The sequence below is a fragment of the Ruditapes philippinarum genome, unplaced genomic scaffold (genome assembly GCF_026571515.1).
Source record: "Ruditapes philippinarum isolate M1 unplaced genomic scaffold, ASM2657151v2 ctg1553_1_1_1_1, whole genome shotgun sequence".
Taxonomy (NCBI): domain Eukaryota; kingdom Metazoa; phylum Mollusca; class Bivalvia; order Venerida; family Veneridae; genus Ruditapes; species Ruditapes philippinarum.
In genome coordinates this window covers 115,642-133,934 of record NW_026855977.1, presented here as the reverse complement: position 1 = coordinate 133,934, position 18,293 = coordinate 115,642, and the positions used below count along the sequence as shown (strand labels likewise).

Genomic DNA, 18,293 nt, shown 5'->3' with positions numbered 1-18,293 from the left:
ATCATAATAATCATATTATTCATAGCAGAACTTTTAATATTATAATTCTACTTTTATATTAATTGCTTTCCCCGAAACTTTGCAAATATTCTATAGATACGGGTTTAAGAAAATATTAGCTTACAGGTCTCATTATTGGACAAAACATACTTTTTATGTGGTGTATTAATCAATTAGTGTACTTTGTTTAAGAAATAATATCGGCCTGAGAGGTGTATATCGGCTATTTAACACCGGTTTGGAGTTTTGATGCGTAGGAATTGACCACGAAGGCCGATATACACCTCTCAGGCCGATGTTATTTCTTAATTCTAACACTCCACGTGATTTGTCACTATGGACAAAGAAGGAAAAAAACCGGTGTTAAACTGCCAATAAACACTGGTTAGGGACTACTTGTATATGCGGCTGTTTTGTTTACATTAGTGCCCCTTATCATTCTTGTATGTATGAAATAACGTCAGCTTGTTAATGAATGAGTTGTTTACTTAGGATGACGTCATTGCGCTTCTTACGGATTGGCGCCGTTTTATCAAAATATATATATTATGGGTCTATTATGTGGCGTTAGTGTATATGAGATATTATTTCGGTATTGTATGAAAAGAAAACATTATACGAACTGAAAATATAAATAAAAATGCTTATTATTGTTGCTTTAAAATGCTTTGTAAACTATACAATCGAGGGTGAAAACATAACAGCGCATATACAAGTAGTCCCTAACCGGTGTTTATTGGCAGTTTAACACCAGTTTTTTCCTTCTTTGTCTATAGTGGCAAAATCACGTGAGTGTTAGAATTTTCGTTTTAATTGTAAATGAAGAAGTTCGTTTAAAATAAAATATTACAATTTTATTGTAATTGCGTTTATGTTTAGCTCCCGGAAAACAAAATTTTGACAAAATAAAATGGGAACTCTACATTACTGTTAAATGCAAATTAATCACACATGATTATACATATGTTAACAATAAAGCTAAGTTTGTTAAATTTTGTAACATGGTCATGTTGGTAACAACATTCAACATTTTACACTTAAAAAGTGTCTATGTCCATCAATTTGAAATTCATTGGATCGCGAAAAGTATGTATTACGCAGATGAAGAGTATATTATATTAGTTTCATATGAAATCTTTGAAAACACATCTGAAACTCCAATATCTGGCAATTTACTCGAATATTTCTTCAAAACAACTTTACAAGTTAACCTCAACACTCGTCTCTAAGACAATAAAATAAAAAGATGGACCTCCAGCAATATATTGATTAGTCTGGTTTTTTATCATGTGGTTTTTAATGCTTTTTTCACCAGTTATAAATCAGAATGTAACATAGGCAATACTTCAAAATCTAAGACATTACATTATGCGGAAGGCATTACAGTCAATCACATCGTTAAACAGATACCAACATTACTTTTAATTACTAATATGCACACGTAACTCAAAGATTTTATATTATGATTTTATTATGCATCGACTTCCCCATTGTAACATTACAGAAAAGAACAAAATTTTATTTTGGATTTGTACATAGTACATCATCACTGCAATATAAATATACAAATTGTAAAGATGTTACGTTCCTATTTAACAAATAATTTAGGATTTAAAATGTAGTATTGAACTTCACGTTTTGCTGGAGAACAGTAATGGATTAAGAAAATAATCACTTTCTATGCGCCTGGCACCTGGTATAGTGGTAGAAGTTAGGAGAGCAAAAAGTGTCTCATAAGTCAGAAATGGCTGGCCCTTTCAGTAGGGGTGACACTATAATAAACAAGACCTTTACCTTTTAGAAACAATTTGCTATGAAGAGTATAAACATATTTGGTACAACACATCAATTGAATTTTGAGTATAAATATGTAAGAAAATTTCAAAATTCAGTTGTTAGTACTAACAAAAGTGTTCCTGATTTGAATCAATTCTCTTTAATATTTAGTTAGATTCGTAGGTATAATTTTATTATTAGAAGAAATCAGTTCAATAAATTTACCATTGATGGTCTTTTATAATAATATCGTTTCACATATTTTCATTTTGGCGGATGTATTTAAACGACTGTCTTTTACAAGCTTGTTCGTTATCAGATATATACCTCTTCGTTTTAAGATTTAAAGAAAGAAATATTTGGTTTGATATCATCTTTATAAAGTTTAAATTCGGGAACTACTTTGCTCGAAAATTAATGCGCCTGTCATTTGACAATCTTTACGCTTTGATCTCCCCTGAATTTTTCGGCGTTAGTGTGCATATAAAGGGAAGTAACCGCTTCAAAAAAGTGGACTACTTTAGGCAATTGCAATTAACAGCATCAGGGTCTGAAATTTCGCTACCATTATTTGTTTGGTCTGACGACCCAAACAAATAAAAACGAAGACTTAATGAGCATTGTAACGTACATAGTTAATTTTTGCGATCATTATTTTTCTCAAGCATTTTTAGCAAAAAAAAACGTCAAAATTATAAAATGTACAAGAAAATATGCAGAACAACTCTGTGACATCAATCTGATTAAAAATTATTTACATTTATATTAACAAAAATCGAAATATTCTTCTACTCATTTAGGAAAATTTTCTACTTTCGTCCATAAGGAGTCGGACAGACTGTGAATAGCATATGAAATGTTTATTTGAACATTTGATCACTATACTGTACAAACTGACCATTAGTTAGGTAGTTGGGAAGGTAGGTAGATAGACTGATAGATAATTAACCTTTATTGTACAGGAAGAGCTAACCATATATGAATACAATTGAATATTATTAACATATTCTTAATTTAAATACAATATATACATGTACTAGTCAAATACTTCTGTAAACATTTATGTATAATATGTCATCACTTAACAAAGATCAATCGTGTGATCGAGGATCGGAGTAACCAATTTTTTGATTGTTTGTTTATTGTAAAATTAAGTAATAAGCTAATACAATGTCTGTTTTATAATGGCATATACGTAATGTTTGTCAGAATAACTGAATGGTATTACATTCTCATATAATCCAAATTTGCATGAAAATAAAATAATACTAATATCAGCTATATGCCCGTCCACACAGCACTATTTTTTTATTCGTCCTTCCAGCGACACATCTTTATTAGCTCACCTGTCTCAAAGTGACAAGATGAGCTTTTGAGGTCGCTGTCCGTCCGACGTCCGTCCGTCTGTCCGTCCGTCCGTAAACTTTTAATTTAAACGACTTCTCCTCATAGACCACTAAGCCAATTTCACCTAAACTTCTCAGGAATGTTCCTTTGGTGATCACCTCTGAAAATTGTTCAAATGATTTAATTCCATGCAGAACTCTGGTTGCCATGGCAACTGAAAGAAAAAAACTTAAAAAAATTTTCTTTTACAAAACCAATAGAGCTAGATATTTTGCTAGAAATATCTGCTAGTGTGTGTCTACAAAATTTGTTCAAACAAAAGCCCTTGGGTCAAAGTTGGCTCGGCCCGGTTGGTCATTGAATTTCCTTAAATGTATATAGTAAAAACTTTAAAATATCTTCTTTTAAAAACCCCAGAGAGCTAGCGGTAGTGTATTAAGCATGAAACATCTTCTAGTGAGTGTCTACAAAGTTTTATCAAATAAAGGCCCTGAGGTCAAAATTTGCCCCGCCCCATATTTATAATTTAAAAAACACCCCCAAAGAGCTAGAGGTTAGATATTTAGCATGAAAAATCCTCTAGTAAGTGTCAACCAAGTTTGTTAAAACAAAAAAACCTTGGATCAAAATTGGCCCCACCCGGGGAGGGTCATTTATTTTTCTTATATGTAAAAAGTAAAAACTTAAATAATAATCTTCTTGTAAAAATCCCAAAGAGCTAGAGTTTAGATATTGAGCGTGAAACATTCTTCGAATAGGTATTTACCAAGTTTGTTCAAATAAAATCTCTGGGGTTAAATTTGGCCCTCCCCAGGGGGTAATTTATTTTCCATATATGTATATGGAAAAAAAAAACTTCTTATAAAAACTCAAAAGAGTTAGAGCTTAGATTTTGGACATATAACATCTTCTAGTGAGTGTCTATCTTGTAAATTAAAATAAAAGCCCTGGGGTCAAAATTGGCCCCGCCACAGGGGATCATTGATATTCTTTTTATGCATACGTATAATAAAAACTTAAAACAAAATCTTCTTTAAACAGCCCAACGAGCTAGCGATTAGATATTTAGCATGAAACATCTTCTAGTGAGTGTCGATCAGGTTTGTTCAAATAAAAGCCCTGGGGGTCAAAATTGACCCTGCCCCAGGGGTCATTGATTTTTTGAGTATGTACACATCTTATGGACTTAGCAATAGCAACCAGTTATGTTTTTACACATGCACTATTTCAGATACATTGTACAAATATGAATTTTGTGATTTCACTTTAAGATTTAGATTTTACATCTGCTTTTGTTTATAGTAAGTTTACAATATTACTTGTTCCTTGTCATGGAGAGTTTTTGTATTCAGGTGAGCGATTCCAGGGTCATCATAGTCTAAATATTAACGTAGTCAATTCAGCGAAACTACAAAATTGTTTAGAACAAAAGCACAAAAACTTTAAAGCACAAATCTCCACCAAATTACCGTTGTAGAAAAAAAACGATTACATTTCACTAAGTTGTCATTCACGTAAGCTTCACATGTTAAGCGGTTCAAGTTCTTTCCCAGAATCTTTACCAGAAATCCACATATCGTTTATAATGTCCTCAGAATCAGAACTGAAAAGAAATATAGAAGCTCTCATAATACAGTGCTGCATTTCAAATGACATTTTTTTTATATAAATTGTTGTGTATTTCAAATATATGCGCATCTCTTTTTAAATTTTGAACCACAGTGACTAAAAGACAATACAAATGAATGAACTGCATTAATCATGAAATTAAGAGAAAGTCGTTTTCATCTTTTTAATGCGATTTAAACAATCATTAACATATTGTATGAAAATTAATAAAAAATTAAGTAATTTCCGCCCAGTTTATTATGAAAATTAAATAATGTTTTTTAATAGAAAGGATCTGGATAATATTATTCCTATGGAACAAAAGCAGTAATAGGAGACCGCAGGTTTGAAAAATTAAATACAGGACGCCAGAAAGAAAGACGCCGACGACTAAAGGAGTGATATATCTCTCCATATACTTCGTACAGTCGAGATTATTATAACCATGACCAACCACGGGATAGCGTGATGGATAATGAGTAAATGTTCCTGCTGTTCCACATTGCTGCGGTGGTTTTGTTTTGGCGCCAAAATAGAAAAAGACATTACCAATTTGCCTTAAGGGCAATTTAATTATCTGACTTTTATCGGAAACTTGATTTATGCCACTTGAGTTAAGGTCCTCTTTTCCCGGGTAAGGAGTGAAGGGCAGGGTTACATTTTACGGATGCATTTAATGATCTTTATATACTTTTTCTGTTTTCGCCTCACTGCTAAAACTAGGCCTGCTGTGACAGTTATAAGGACCAAAGCACCAACTACCATTCCGGCTATAACATCTGCAATGACAAGTTGTAAAATAAAACAAGCTATACACCCGGAAATAAGTTAAACACACTCGGTATTTCGCCTTAATTTTGAAATGACCACAACTGAAATTTTAATGTTTTTTTTGGGCGATGGTACGAACCACCTGTTGTCACCCTGCATTACCTTGAACAAGCTCTGCACCAAGAATGGCAAAATTTTCCTCAAAATCGCTTTTGCATTTGACGCCTCACTGGTAGTATGAGAATAAGGGTTGAGGCACGTTGCGTTTACAAACGCTGTTAAAAATTTGGCTACATAATGTCATTTTAGGTACGAAATCGTCAACACCATACTTATGAACACTTTCATTTTTAGTAAAAAACAACATTCAATAATTTGGTTGAGACTAAATTAAATTCATTAATGTACTGGTTTATGATTAATAAATTGGTATCGCTACTTATCACATTACTATTTCGTAGCTCAATTAGGTCGTCATCTCATCACAGTGCTTTCAATCACAACTAATTTCCCTAATTAATGTAAAAATCCCTAGCAAATATATGACACTTTAATCAGGAAAATAATATACCGTGTAAAAGAAGCCATTATCAAAAGAATATATAGCAAACAAAACATTGATATGGCATTAACAATTGCCAAAATTTTCGGATGCCCAACCTCTCTTGATAATTTCTATTTACTCTGAGAATGCTCTCTATCTGAAAAAAATGTTTCATTTTTTGTGCAAATGTTTTAATACACGGCGGAGATCGTGTTAAATTGAAGAAAACTGAAATGTTTTAAAAGTAGAATAATTGATAAATTTCCATTGTTTCCTAAACACGTTATGTACATTGTACAAACATTTTGGTCACAATTTTGACAGTTTGACAGTTGTTGGCCATTTAGCTAAAATACTGTTGCGTAATTATTTGCCAATTACTTACAAGGTTTTTTGAGTGTTGTTAAGATATCTTCATCTTTATTAGTTTCTTCGTGTGGGGTGATAGTAGTGGTGGTTGTCGTGGTAGTGGTGATTGTTGTTGTCGAGAACCTTGTACTTTCATAACATTCGATGCTTATTATAGGATCCGTACGTTGTGCTTTTAAGTTACAAAAGTCATGATTATAACTCAAAGCTGTGATTAATAATACAGAATATCAGCAAATATTATGGGTCTATCTTCTACAAACACATCAGGTCAATTTCTTAATCTGTAAAAAAGCTATATTTGACTTCTGTAATAAGTATTACATTTATCAAATAAAATGTATTGGTCAAAGAATCTCTGTTGGAAGAGATTTAATAAGGATTTTCTGCATTCTTAAACACCATAAATGATATTTTTTAAATAAAATATTTGTAAATTGATGAGCATTTTACCTTTCGTTGATGTATCCAACACGTCTTGGCCAAGAACTGTAAACATATTTAGATTTATGATTTATACTGTACATAATATTGAATGCCGGCCACGGCAAATGCTTTTGATGTGCATTTAGCAACAATAGGACAAATATTATTTATCTACAGCCCTGATTCAAGTAGTAAATTTGAAGAATTTGCCATTTAGTTACGTAAAATTCCAATACTAGTGGTGAAGTACAAGGAAAACTAGTAAAGCCAAGGAAAAGCCAAATTAAAATGTAAATGTGCCGGCCTTGCGCGGACATATTTTCAAAAAACAAGAATGTGTATTATTAATCATTGATTTAATATCGTTGACTAACACAGCTAAACTGGAATGTTGTATTGTTCAGTCTGCTTTAACCTGTGTTACAAGTATTGTGTGAGCAAACCATTACCTGCCACACTGTTTAAACGCCCATATTACACCGCCTCATTATTATTCAACATACTTACAGCAGCCTTCTTCATCGGTACCGTCATCACATTTAGATACATTATCACATCTATCCGCATCAGAAAAACATTGGGCCCCATTTTTGCAAGGTTTTAATGCCTCTGAGCACATAAATATAATGATATAATTCTTATGAAAAAACTTTGGCACATTATATAAAAAGAGAGGTGAAATAGGTTCGAAAATGGGTTTGGTTGGTGATGAAAATGGTTCAGCAAGGTCATTCACGATTTAAAGGATAAAGCATGAATTAATCATTTAAAAAAGAGATAAATAGAATCAATGAAGAAAACCCAAAACGACATAATTGAAAATGTTACAGGCTCAGTTTAATTGAGTTTGTTCATGGACGGTACTTGAAAGTGAAAACTATTGTCCACGCCCCTAGCACCGACTTAAGCAGTATTCAACATTTAACATGAAATGATAAAATTTATAATTTTAAAACATCCTTAGTTATGTTCAAATGACCGTTATCATAACCTTGAATTTGGCGCGTAAGTGCCATTCATCGAAAAGCGGCGTATGGTGACCCAAGTAAGAGAATCCGTGTGCCATAAACAAGAAATCAATGGGCGGAACACTCATCCCAAATATTTTTAATATTTTGGATCCTGTGCTCATTATTATATTTTACTGTTTCTGCTTTTGTTAACATATTGAAACGTGCCAAAGTCATTGACAGTTTTTCCATTGACTCATAACAAGTTTATTCTATGTTTAAGTATTTTATCGTCTGTTTTTTTAGTGCCATGGAAAAAAAACAAGTAACTACACGACAAATGTGTTGCAAAACACTTCACATTTTAGATATCCTATTTCCACCGAATATTTAACCTGTTTCCCTGTTTTCTATGACGAAATGATATATAGAAAATAAAAAGAAAAGAATATCTTTGTAACACTTTTGTCACACTGACTAATATTTGAAAAAAAAAGACATTTACACGATTAAATGGTAACAATAATCGTATTTTCGCTTTGTGATCTTCAGAATGAAATGTACAAGAAACACTGTACGTTGAACCCAGTCTGTCTCAGGGCGAATAAGAATAAGACGATGCAAAGAAAAAATATTCACGATACGAAGCTTCAAAGTTTATAATGCAATTTGAATTGATATGTTTTCGCAATTTCGCAAGATATTTTCTCATCTAAAGGAAGTGGTCTAAACTGAAAAAAAATCATTTTTAGTGATGTTATTTTTCCAGATGTCAGTTTGGTACATTCGTGCGCGTTAGTGGTGTTTTTTTAAGTGGAAACCTGTGAATTGTTTTATTGACATAAAATTGAGAAAACGTGGCCGAGTGGTCAAGGTACTTGACTTTCGACCGCTTGCCCCTCACCCCTGTGGGTTCGAATCTCGGCAGGAATTTGGATACTTTCATGTTAGGAAGTTATCCAGCTAGCTTAGGGATCGTCTTTGGCTCTATTAAGCTGCCCGTTCATGTGTTAAATGATGCAAGGAAGGACACTTGAGGTCTTCCTCCAAACATGAACTATACTTTGTTGGTGCGACGTAAAAAGCTTTAAAACTTAATTTTTAAACCTTTAACACCATGTTTTCATTTTAAAACATCTTTAAAATGACACGCTTGCAGTAATAAACATGAATGCTAAAATGCCCTTTTACTAATCGAATGTTCGAATTTTGGCGCATATCTAAAATAAAAAATAAATCTGACAATCGAGATTTTTTTACCTATTTCTATTTTTGTACAGAAATCAACACTGTACGGTGTTTTTATTTTCTCAAGCGACAATCTCACTTCTTGTTGATTTGCTATTTGGACCAATTCCTTTTTTGACCGGCACTTGTTCTCATCTGACTCAACTTGTTTGTTTGTAAAGTCAAATTTGAGTTTGGAACCACATGTTGCAATGTTTTCCTGAACACTGACATTCACAAATTTTGCATTAGATATCGTAGCATTGCAGATACAGAGAGGCCCGGATGAATTATCTGTTGCTTTTGCTTTTGTTGTATCGATATAAACAGTTTGGCCTGACGCTTCACTGTCTATACACATATAAGCAACTGAAAAAAAATGATACAACTTCTTATTACAAGGTATTTATATGTATATCTTTGTAAAGACAATTTAGATGCTTCGATTCCAAAATAATAACTTTGTTTGAATCATATCATTATTTAATTGTTCTCAAGGTAGTGTGATAGTAATTATCTAATAACTATGTATTTTGAAGGGGGTAGGTGGGGGAACAGTAACATAGTGGTTAAGGAATTTTCATTCGAGATTCAATAATATCTATACTAAATAGTTTACTTATTCAACACATATTTTCTTTGAATACCTTAAAGGCACATTATATTCAGAAATCAATATTTTTTCAAAATTTCTTTCGATAGGTCATATATGTCCTTCATTATGTTTTAATAATGGATTTAGAGCATGTTAGATATATAGAGAAGGAAGTATCCCTGAACATGCAATAGTGTGTCGTTTAGGTAGCAAACTGTTAACAAAGTAATATTTTGACTTCCATACAAAATACTTAAACAACATAATACATCAATTGCAAAAAAAGTCATCTATAGGTTGTTTTTCTTTTATAGATGGGAAGAGGGACTGTAGCGATATACCAACAACAGAAAGTCTTTGAGAAATAAAAAACTAGCATTTCTGGTTAAGCGACCTTTAAATACACTATTTTGTGAGACTCAAGGGCACATTTGATAGATTTTCTTATGAGTAAGCATGCCTACATCACTAAGAGCATCTCGTTGAAAAAGTAGAAACCAGTTGTATGCTATTTTTATGGAACGTATTCTTTTACTTATCATCAATTCTTTTAAGTGACATTATGCTCATTTTTTTTTTCATTTTTAAGTAGAGCTGAATTGGCTTTTTCCCCAAAAGATTGACTGTCATTATGGTGATTGATCAACAATTGATATAGGAAAATATTTAGGATAAATTATAAGAAATATGAAAAGACTGCCCAACTCGTTTTTTATAAATTAAATGTTATAGGTAAATTCTAACGGAAATCTAAGGATAGAAGTATGGCAAAATGTATTCTTCTGCTGTCTTTAACTATATACACTTGAATGGGCCTAATGCTATATGTTCTAACTAAAAGCACGCTTTATCTTATTCAATACACAGCGGCTCATCAAATAGTATTCTGCTTCATAACTTAAAAGGGAAGGAAATATCACATTGTGTTTAACGTTGTATTATACTGACTCTAAAAATCATTGTAACGTTACTCTACAATCAGAAATGAAAACCGCATTATAGAGATTACGTGGTTTTTCCGGGTTAAGACTAACATTATACACAACAAAAAAATGCCAAAACATATATCATTTATTTATTTCATGCTTTTCAGTGGATTACTGATCTGTCCCTGAAAATTATATTTGATGATATCACTGTGAAAATTATCAAAATATAATTTAACGCTTTTCAATGACGAAACTACTTTCTAAAGATTTCCCCATGTGGTACCTCAATTTTATTGTTGCTGACAATTCTGACAATGTCAGGCTGTTCAGAGAAAAGCAAAGCTGAAATTGATAAAAAACAAAAGTAATAAAAAGAAGAAACTTACTTCTATTCATTCAAATTACCAATCACCAAATATCGTCTCTTATTTTTTTTTTTTCATTTTTACAAACTGAAAAATACATTCCTTCCACATGCAAAACTGCTCTTGATGACATTTGGGCATATTTAAGTATCCTACGAGCAATAACTGCCTTAAGCTTTATGAAAACTTGAAAAGCAATGACTGCCATCAGCCCAAAGAATAAGAAAACAACCCAGCCTTCGTTAGGCAGCCTTTCAACTTTCCAAGTTTTCCAATTTCCTAGTCGCTTTTTAAATGTTTACACTTCCATCAACACTTATTTTTTGTCTGTTACAATCCTCAAATAAGTTTTCTTTCTTTTAAAAAAGGTGTATGACTAACAAATCCAAATGAAATCCCTGAAATCAAACACAATTATTTTCCTCCCATGAAATACACAACTTTTAAAAATGGCGGTCGTTTACATATAGCAAAGCCAGGTCTAATATATATTCGCAGTAAGTAACAGAAATATGGATGGATGATTGGACTTTTTCTCCTGCTACAATTGTTTTGTTTTTTAATAAAAACAAGCGATCATTCATATTTTTATTTTAATATAATAATATCACCGCCATTTAACGTTGATTTTCGAACCTTATTTTCAGCTTTTTACTTTTTTTAATGAGAAATGAGGTTCTCGATGGGGAAAAACAGATTTTAATATTAACGTTGATATTAAGGAAATTTCGCTTTAACTTGTTTTTAAGCATTAAATGAAAAGAAAATTTGTTTGTTTGTTGTGGAAGATGTAATTTTATTTCATCTCGGGAACTTTAAAAACAGTATTCTCACTCGTTGCTACGCCACGCAACTCGTGAGAATACTGTTTTTAAAGCCCACTCGAACAAACATATACAAACAAACACATATCCTCTATGTAATACATTGGAGACTTAAATATCTTTAGCGAATGTATTTTCAATCTTTTTATTATCTATTATTTATTAATATCTCAAGCACAATATATTCTAATTCTTTGCCCAAAATTTATGTAGCAAAGTCATAATTTGTTAATACTCACGATTACTAAATTCTACACTAATATTGTGTCAATATTGATATAATTTTATTATATGATTTGAGATAAGACTTGGATAGAGAGAATGTCAAAAGTGTACTCAACATCGCCAAAATGACAGAGCATCTCTTTTTGGTCAATGTGTTCTAAAAATGGTTGAATTAGTACAGAGAAGATTGTCGTGATTGTCGTGATTATGCCATTCAAAACGTCAGCACGAGTTTAATATGATGACGTTCAGAACTGTAAGAATCACAAAGATATTATTATGAAATGAGTAATAATTTTTTTGTAAATGTTGCATTAGGTACGAGGAACTGAATAACAGTTGTTATCTTGATGACGCGTTTTTTATCGGCTGTTCATTGTCGTTGTTATTTTCTAAAATATATGGTCAGTATTACAGAGACCAACACAAAGTTGTGATATAGTTCATTGCTATATATAGTTCATTGCTATGTTCGTGGCTAATTGTATGTATTGTAATTAATGTATTTTCTCTTGTATTTGTATGTATGCAAACAGAAAATAGGAAACAAGGTTAAAGTACAAACACACTAAAACAGGGTTAAAGAAAAAACACATTGGAACAGGGTTAAAGAAAAACACACTGAAACAAGACACACTGAAACAGGGTTAAAATAGACACACTGAAACAGGGTTAAAAAACAAACACACTGAAACAAGGTTAAAAATAGCCACTCTGAAACAGGGTTAAAGAACAAACACACTGAAACAAGGTTTAAGAACAGACACACTGAAACAGGTTAACGAACAAACACACTGAAAATAAGGTTAAAGAACAATCTCATTGAAATATGGTTAAAAACAAATATACTGAAACATGGTTAAAGAACAAACACATTAAAACAGGGTTAAAGAACAAACACACTGAAACAAGGAATAGAACAAACTCACTGAAACAAGGTTAAAGAACAAACACACTGAAACAGGGTTAAAGAACAAACACACTGAAACAAGGTTAAAGAAAGAAACACACTGAAGCAGGGTTAAAGAACAAAAAAAACTGAAAACATGGTTAGAGAACAAACACACTGAAACAAAGTTAAAGAACAAACACACTGAAACAATGCTAAAGAACAACCACATTGAAACAAGGTTAAAGAACAAACACCACAAAACTTTAGAGATAAGGTGCTACTTATAGATTTTAATTGCCATGATGTTGCATTGCCAAGAAAGTAAGATATCACACAAGTAATATGACAAGAAAAAACTAACCCTTTCTACATGTATTTACAAAAAGAAAAAACAGAGTAAAGAATGAAAAAGGGGTATTTTATTTTGCAATTAAAGTCTGTGAAAACATCCCTCTGCAAATCAAGAAAACCGTACCAATTATTTCTACTACCTCGGTCAAACGGAATGAATGGATAAAACAAAGTGTCTGAAACACTTAAGCAAGACTTGTAACTATATGAAATATTTTTGATATAAAAACCTTCCATTTGATCATAAAATATCCTTTTCAAACATCTTAAAAAAATTATGTACAAAATAAATAGGTGTTTACCTTGATCTTCTGGAAGCGAATATAGACATCCGGAATATGCTGAAAGAAAAATTAAATCAAATGATATGGTAGAAATTTTTATTTGATAAACTTCAAATATTGCAATAATATTACTTAAACGGCTGAATGAAGTAGACACTATCTACACTGACTGTAAAATGATTTATAATTCAAATGTGTTGAACATTTGTCAGTTGTCCATATAAGAACACATACAAGTTATGAAAATTGGACTACATTTAGCACTGTAGTTTATGTAGAAGTAATTAGTTAAATAAAGCTATTGTAGAATGATTAACTATATATTAATGTAAAGCGGTTCTATTTCTGCGCCTTGTAAATTGAGTTGCATGTTCCTCTGTAAAAACAAACAAACAAACAAACAAAAGCGAGCGGTTTTTAGGCTGAATGAAACGTATCATTATGCTCTTATTGAACATGAAGCTATTGTAGACTGAATAAATACAAATGTATGAATACGTACATGAACTATGAATGCTTTTAATTCTGAATGAATACAGAATGTGTATATGAAAATGAGTTTTTCGATGAAACTGTTGACCGAATACATACAAATGTATCAATCTGATGATGTGGCTGAGTACTGACATGTATATAAATGATGCCATTTTAGGCTTATAAATTTGCTGTCTTTGCACTCGAAAGATCAAGAGCTGTTATAAAATTGTTAATCTATACATTTACCACTTAAAGATCCTGTATGTTGTAATTGAGGTCGTATACCACACTTAAGTGAAATTATATATATGTATATAATTATGCTTATAAAACAATTTTCATCGGAGAATATGTAAAAAATGAACTGCAAATATTTGTACATATTATATGTAATCATTAAATTAAATGCATTCATTTCTTATTGAAAACTTTGACTTGGACTTTATAGAAAATAAATTTTTCATTACCTACCTTAATTTACTTGAAATGTTAAATTCGGTAATATCTTTTTTAATAATGCTTTTGGAACTTCCAAATTGACCAGTCTTAATTTGAGGATCATATTTATGATATAAAACCATAAAAAATGTGATACTGGATCTTTAATTTATGTTTTTTTACTATTTAAATTCATTGTTTTAACAATATAAATTATGAGTTTATATACATGTAAAATTGAAATATTTGTTGATGTTAAACCAGACATTGTAAGTTTCTATATAGCAAAATATATGCTGTATAGTTTGTGCATAATAATTTCTGTGAAAAAAAGAAAAAAAACATAAATATATATGACAAGTGAAATAGATAAACCATGTTATCGTATGTCGTAACTTTTTTGCTTATTTTTTATTTTATTTTCAATTTAAAACTTAGAAAGTAAAAGTCGCTTGAATACAAAAAATGTAATCAATATACAGTTATCATAATTTTCAAAATTTTCAGGAAAAATCTTTAGAATATGGTGTAAGTAATTTAAATTATATATTTTTTATTCAAATTTACCTAGATCTATGAGATATGTCCAAACAACACAACACAATGCAATTTTCATCCAAACACCAACGTCAAATTTTCTATAGCAAGTTGATCTTTTGTCCATTTTGTATTTCATATTTCAAACAAATCACTAACATATGAAAACATTAGATGATATAGAATTGTTAAGTGTACGTTACAAGAAAGTAAATCTTTATCGTCTCCTCATAATGACAGGAAACAGTCCTATCATTCCATACAACATCTATAATGCATACTTAGGTTGGCACAAATTCAGGAATAAACACTAGTTCACTCGTGTCAGGTCGTATTATTTATTCGTACTGTAAACATCACAAATAAAAATATTAGCTTAACGTACAAGTGCATATAAGTAATGACAAGTGAATATCAATGGCTTGGTCGCTGATTTAGAAACATTTGCGACTTTTGTTTAAACAAGAACAGTTGGGTATCTATGGTCAAAGGTTTAAGGCGCTGATTTCAGAGAATAAGCAAGAGCAGTTGGGTATCTATGGTCAAGAACCTTGAGTTGCTGAATATGAAACACCTGTGACACACCCTTGTGTGTAAGTTAGAACGCTTTGATATCCATGACCAATGGTCTTGTGTCGTAGACTTGCGACTTACTTGTTTGGTATTAGTGTACTGAGTTATATGTGTCTTTAAATCAAGCAAAAGTTGTAACGAAAGATTATGATTTAATTACTTAGTAGTCACTGAAGATTTTAGCTAGACAGAAAATACCAATGTACTAAATATGTATCTATCTCTATTACATTACCAATAACTGTAAGTTATATTGATTCGTCTGCAAACAACGTTTAATAACTTTTGTAGCCTTATGTTTTTTAGTATAACTATATAGTACAATAAGCGGCGCGTTTATTATGATGGATTGCATTTTGATCGACATATTACGATAGAGAAAACTCGTCTATTTCTGTCCGTGAAACACGTTTCCAATGTAATACATTTCGACCAAAAGAAATATTATGGCTAGTAATTAGAAAATAAGAATCATTATAACCAATGCTTTTTGCGACTTTATCTTACAGTGAAGTTGATACCTTCAGTGAAAAAATTGAGGTATCACACTAAAGTTATAACTCATTGAGACGTGAACATACTTGAATAAGGAACAGCAGAAAAGCCAAATAACTGATATGTAAACACATTCGTCCGGCAGCGTTGTCCGGTTATACTCATCCTTGGTAACCATGGCTACTTACCATTTACCAGAACTATTATATATATATAGTACATACGGAATGTAAACCGAGAATTCCGACGAAAGAAATAAATGAAATGTTCAGTTTTGCCCACTAGAAAATACTCAGTTATATGGTATAAACGGTTGAGCAATTGTGGTAATTATTTGTCTGAACATTTCCAATCTTCTTCATTCAGATACAAAAAGACGATGATCAGTTTTACATTTTTACCAGAAAATGTTCAGCAGCTTGGCACTTTTGATAAACAATTGTGTTTGAGGACAAATGCGGATGAAATCGGAAGGAAATCTTTTGGATATAAGTAAGACCTCCAGAAGAAACCTTTCCTCAACGAAAACTTATAGCTGAAAATCGCAGCTATGCTTGAATTTAGAATCTTGATAACAATTTTTCATAAATATTTTTTTTACTTGTCTATGATCTTATAGTTTCTATACACATGCTATTGACTATTTGTTTATATGTTTACTTGTAGCTTAGTTATCTTATATTTTTAAATAACAGAAGGCAAGTGTTTTGCTGTAATTATCAAAGAGCTGAAAATTAAACGTATAAGCTAATAAATGGTGCTACTCTTTGGATGCAGTACGTACACAGTTTCGGTCATTTAGTTTCGAATTGGCCAGGGTCAAATTTACAAATAAGAGACAGTTTTGAAATTGAAGTTGATATTTGAGGTTCTAAATATTTATAGTTACTATATTTCAAGTTTCTGTGACTTGTATTGTGTCTCACTAATTTAGTAAAATTGAATTTAGTGGCGTTGACCCTTGCATTTTGAGAGAGTACCTGTCGGATGCGAATGTGTGGTTTTCGGAGCTAGCCGGTGAATCAGCTCTTCAATTAAAAGGGTATGCAGAAGACTTAGAATAGTGAAAAAAGAAGGTGGATGACTCCCCGTTTGGATGTTATTTTCAGATTGTGCATTTTTTATGAAGGAAGAAACACTACTGGTATAGCTTGTGATTTAATTTTTTGACGTTAATATATTTTTTTGTTATTTTGCAAATAGGGGTAATCCACTCTTTTTGTCGTTGATTTTCGCGACCAAAACAATGAAAAACACAGGGCATTGTGCCAGAAAACAAGAAGGTGGACATGTATTTTTAATTGTTTGCTGTGAGATACATATGTTTATGTTAAATATGAAATACATTTTTTCCAGGTATGTGATTACAGACGTGTGTGTTAGGTTTTGATTGTGGCGAAGTCAGTTGTTTGCCGAGAAGCCTTGGAAACTGTGTATTGCCCCCCTTTCTCATTCCCACTCCTACCTTTCTATATATCCGGCTTATGCGGTGTATAATCCCCAGTACTTAAAAAATTAGAATAATTGATCCCAGAGACACATGAAACGTTTTTAACAAACACTGAAATGAAATTGATGGCTTTTTCATCTACGACAAATCATTTCGCACATGGTTTTACAAGTGAGTATACACACATGAAAGAAGATTTAAATCTCTTTGTAACTGCAATTACTGCATTATCAAGTGCATTTATATTTTCTCTAATTTATCTATTCTATACATTTGTATATTCAATTGGAAATACATGTATGCCAAAAACATAAGCATGCCTTTGAGCATGTGCTCCTTAAGTTGTATTTTTTGCTTGAAGCCATAAAAATGTTTATGTTATTTTAACAGCAAGAGCAACCACGAAAAAAAAAATGAAAAAATACAATAGATAAATAAAATGGTCTAGCCTGATATAATGGATGTAAATTTAGTTAACCAAGATGCATATATTTCCTTCATGGAAAAATAGAATTTCATAAATCATTCAAATTAACCCCACTTTACTTTGTAATAGTTTTGTTTTGACCGGCTCTTATAATGTCATACTTTTTAAAGAGATGCAAATATAACTAGATTAATGCGTAATTCATTTCTAGTTAAAAGAAATACATATAATGGCATTTTTGAAATTGCATGATAAACGAAATAAGTTTAAAATCTGCCAGCAAATATTAACACCAGAATAAAATTGTTTTATCACAATTTAATATTTTAGCATGATAAATTCAGAGCGTTGTCTTGTATTAAACACGTTTTTAAAGTGTACGGATTTCCGGATATATCCTAACGGGCTGAAAT

The 18,293-nt window shown here is 31.5% G+C and overlaps 2 protein-coding genes across 2 annotated transcripts in view; both read right to left on the bottom strand.

Annotated features, from left to right (window-relative positions):
- Nucleotides 1-15,300, bottom strand: part of LOC132745027 (mucin-2-like) — a 94,802-nt gene extending 79,502 nt beyond the window's left edge. Inside the window, exons 1-3 of the mRNA XM_060733860.1 lie at nt 14,966-15,300; nt 13,502-13,540; nt 9,052-9,387 (exon numbers count right to left, since the gene is read on the bottom strand). Coding sequence (XP_060589843.1) covers nt 9,052-9,387; nt 13,502-13,540; nt 14,966-15,074 — 484 coding nt within the window. The 5' untranslated portion in view covers nt 15,075-15,300. The remainder of the gene's footprint in view (nt 1-9,051; nt 9,388-13,501; nt 13,541-14,965) is intronic.
- LOC132745029 (uncharacterized) lies at nt 2,716-7,485 on the bottom strand. The gene is made up of 5 exons (XM_060733864.1): nt 7,349-7,485; nt 6,869-6,904; nt 6,432-6,587; nt 5,423-5,510; nt 2,716-4,726 (listed from the first exon to the last, which is right to left on the bottom strand). The coding sequence occupies exons 1-5, from the start codon at nt 7,458-7,460 to the stop codon at nt 4,645-4,647; spliced, it is 474 nt and encodes a 157-aa protein (XP_060589847.1). The 5' UTR covers nt 7,461-7,485; the 3' UTR covers nt 2,716-4,644.
- Nucleotides 15,301-18,293: the final 2,993 nt, after the last annotated feature.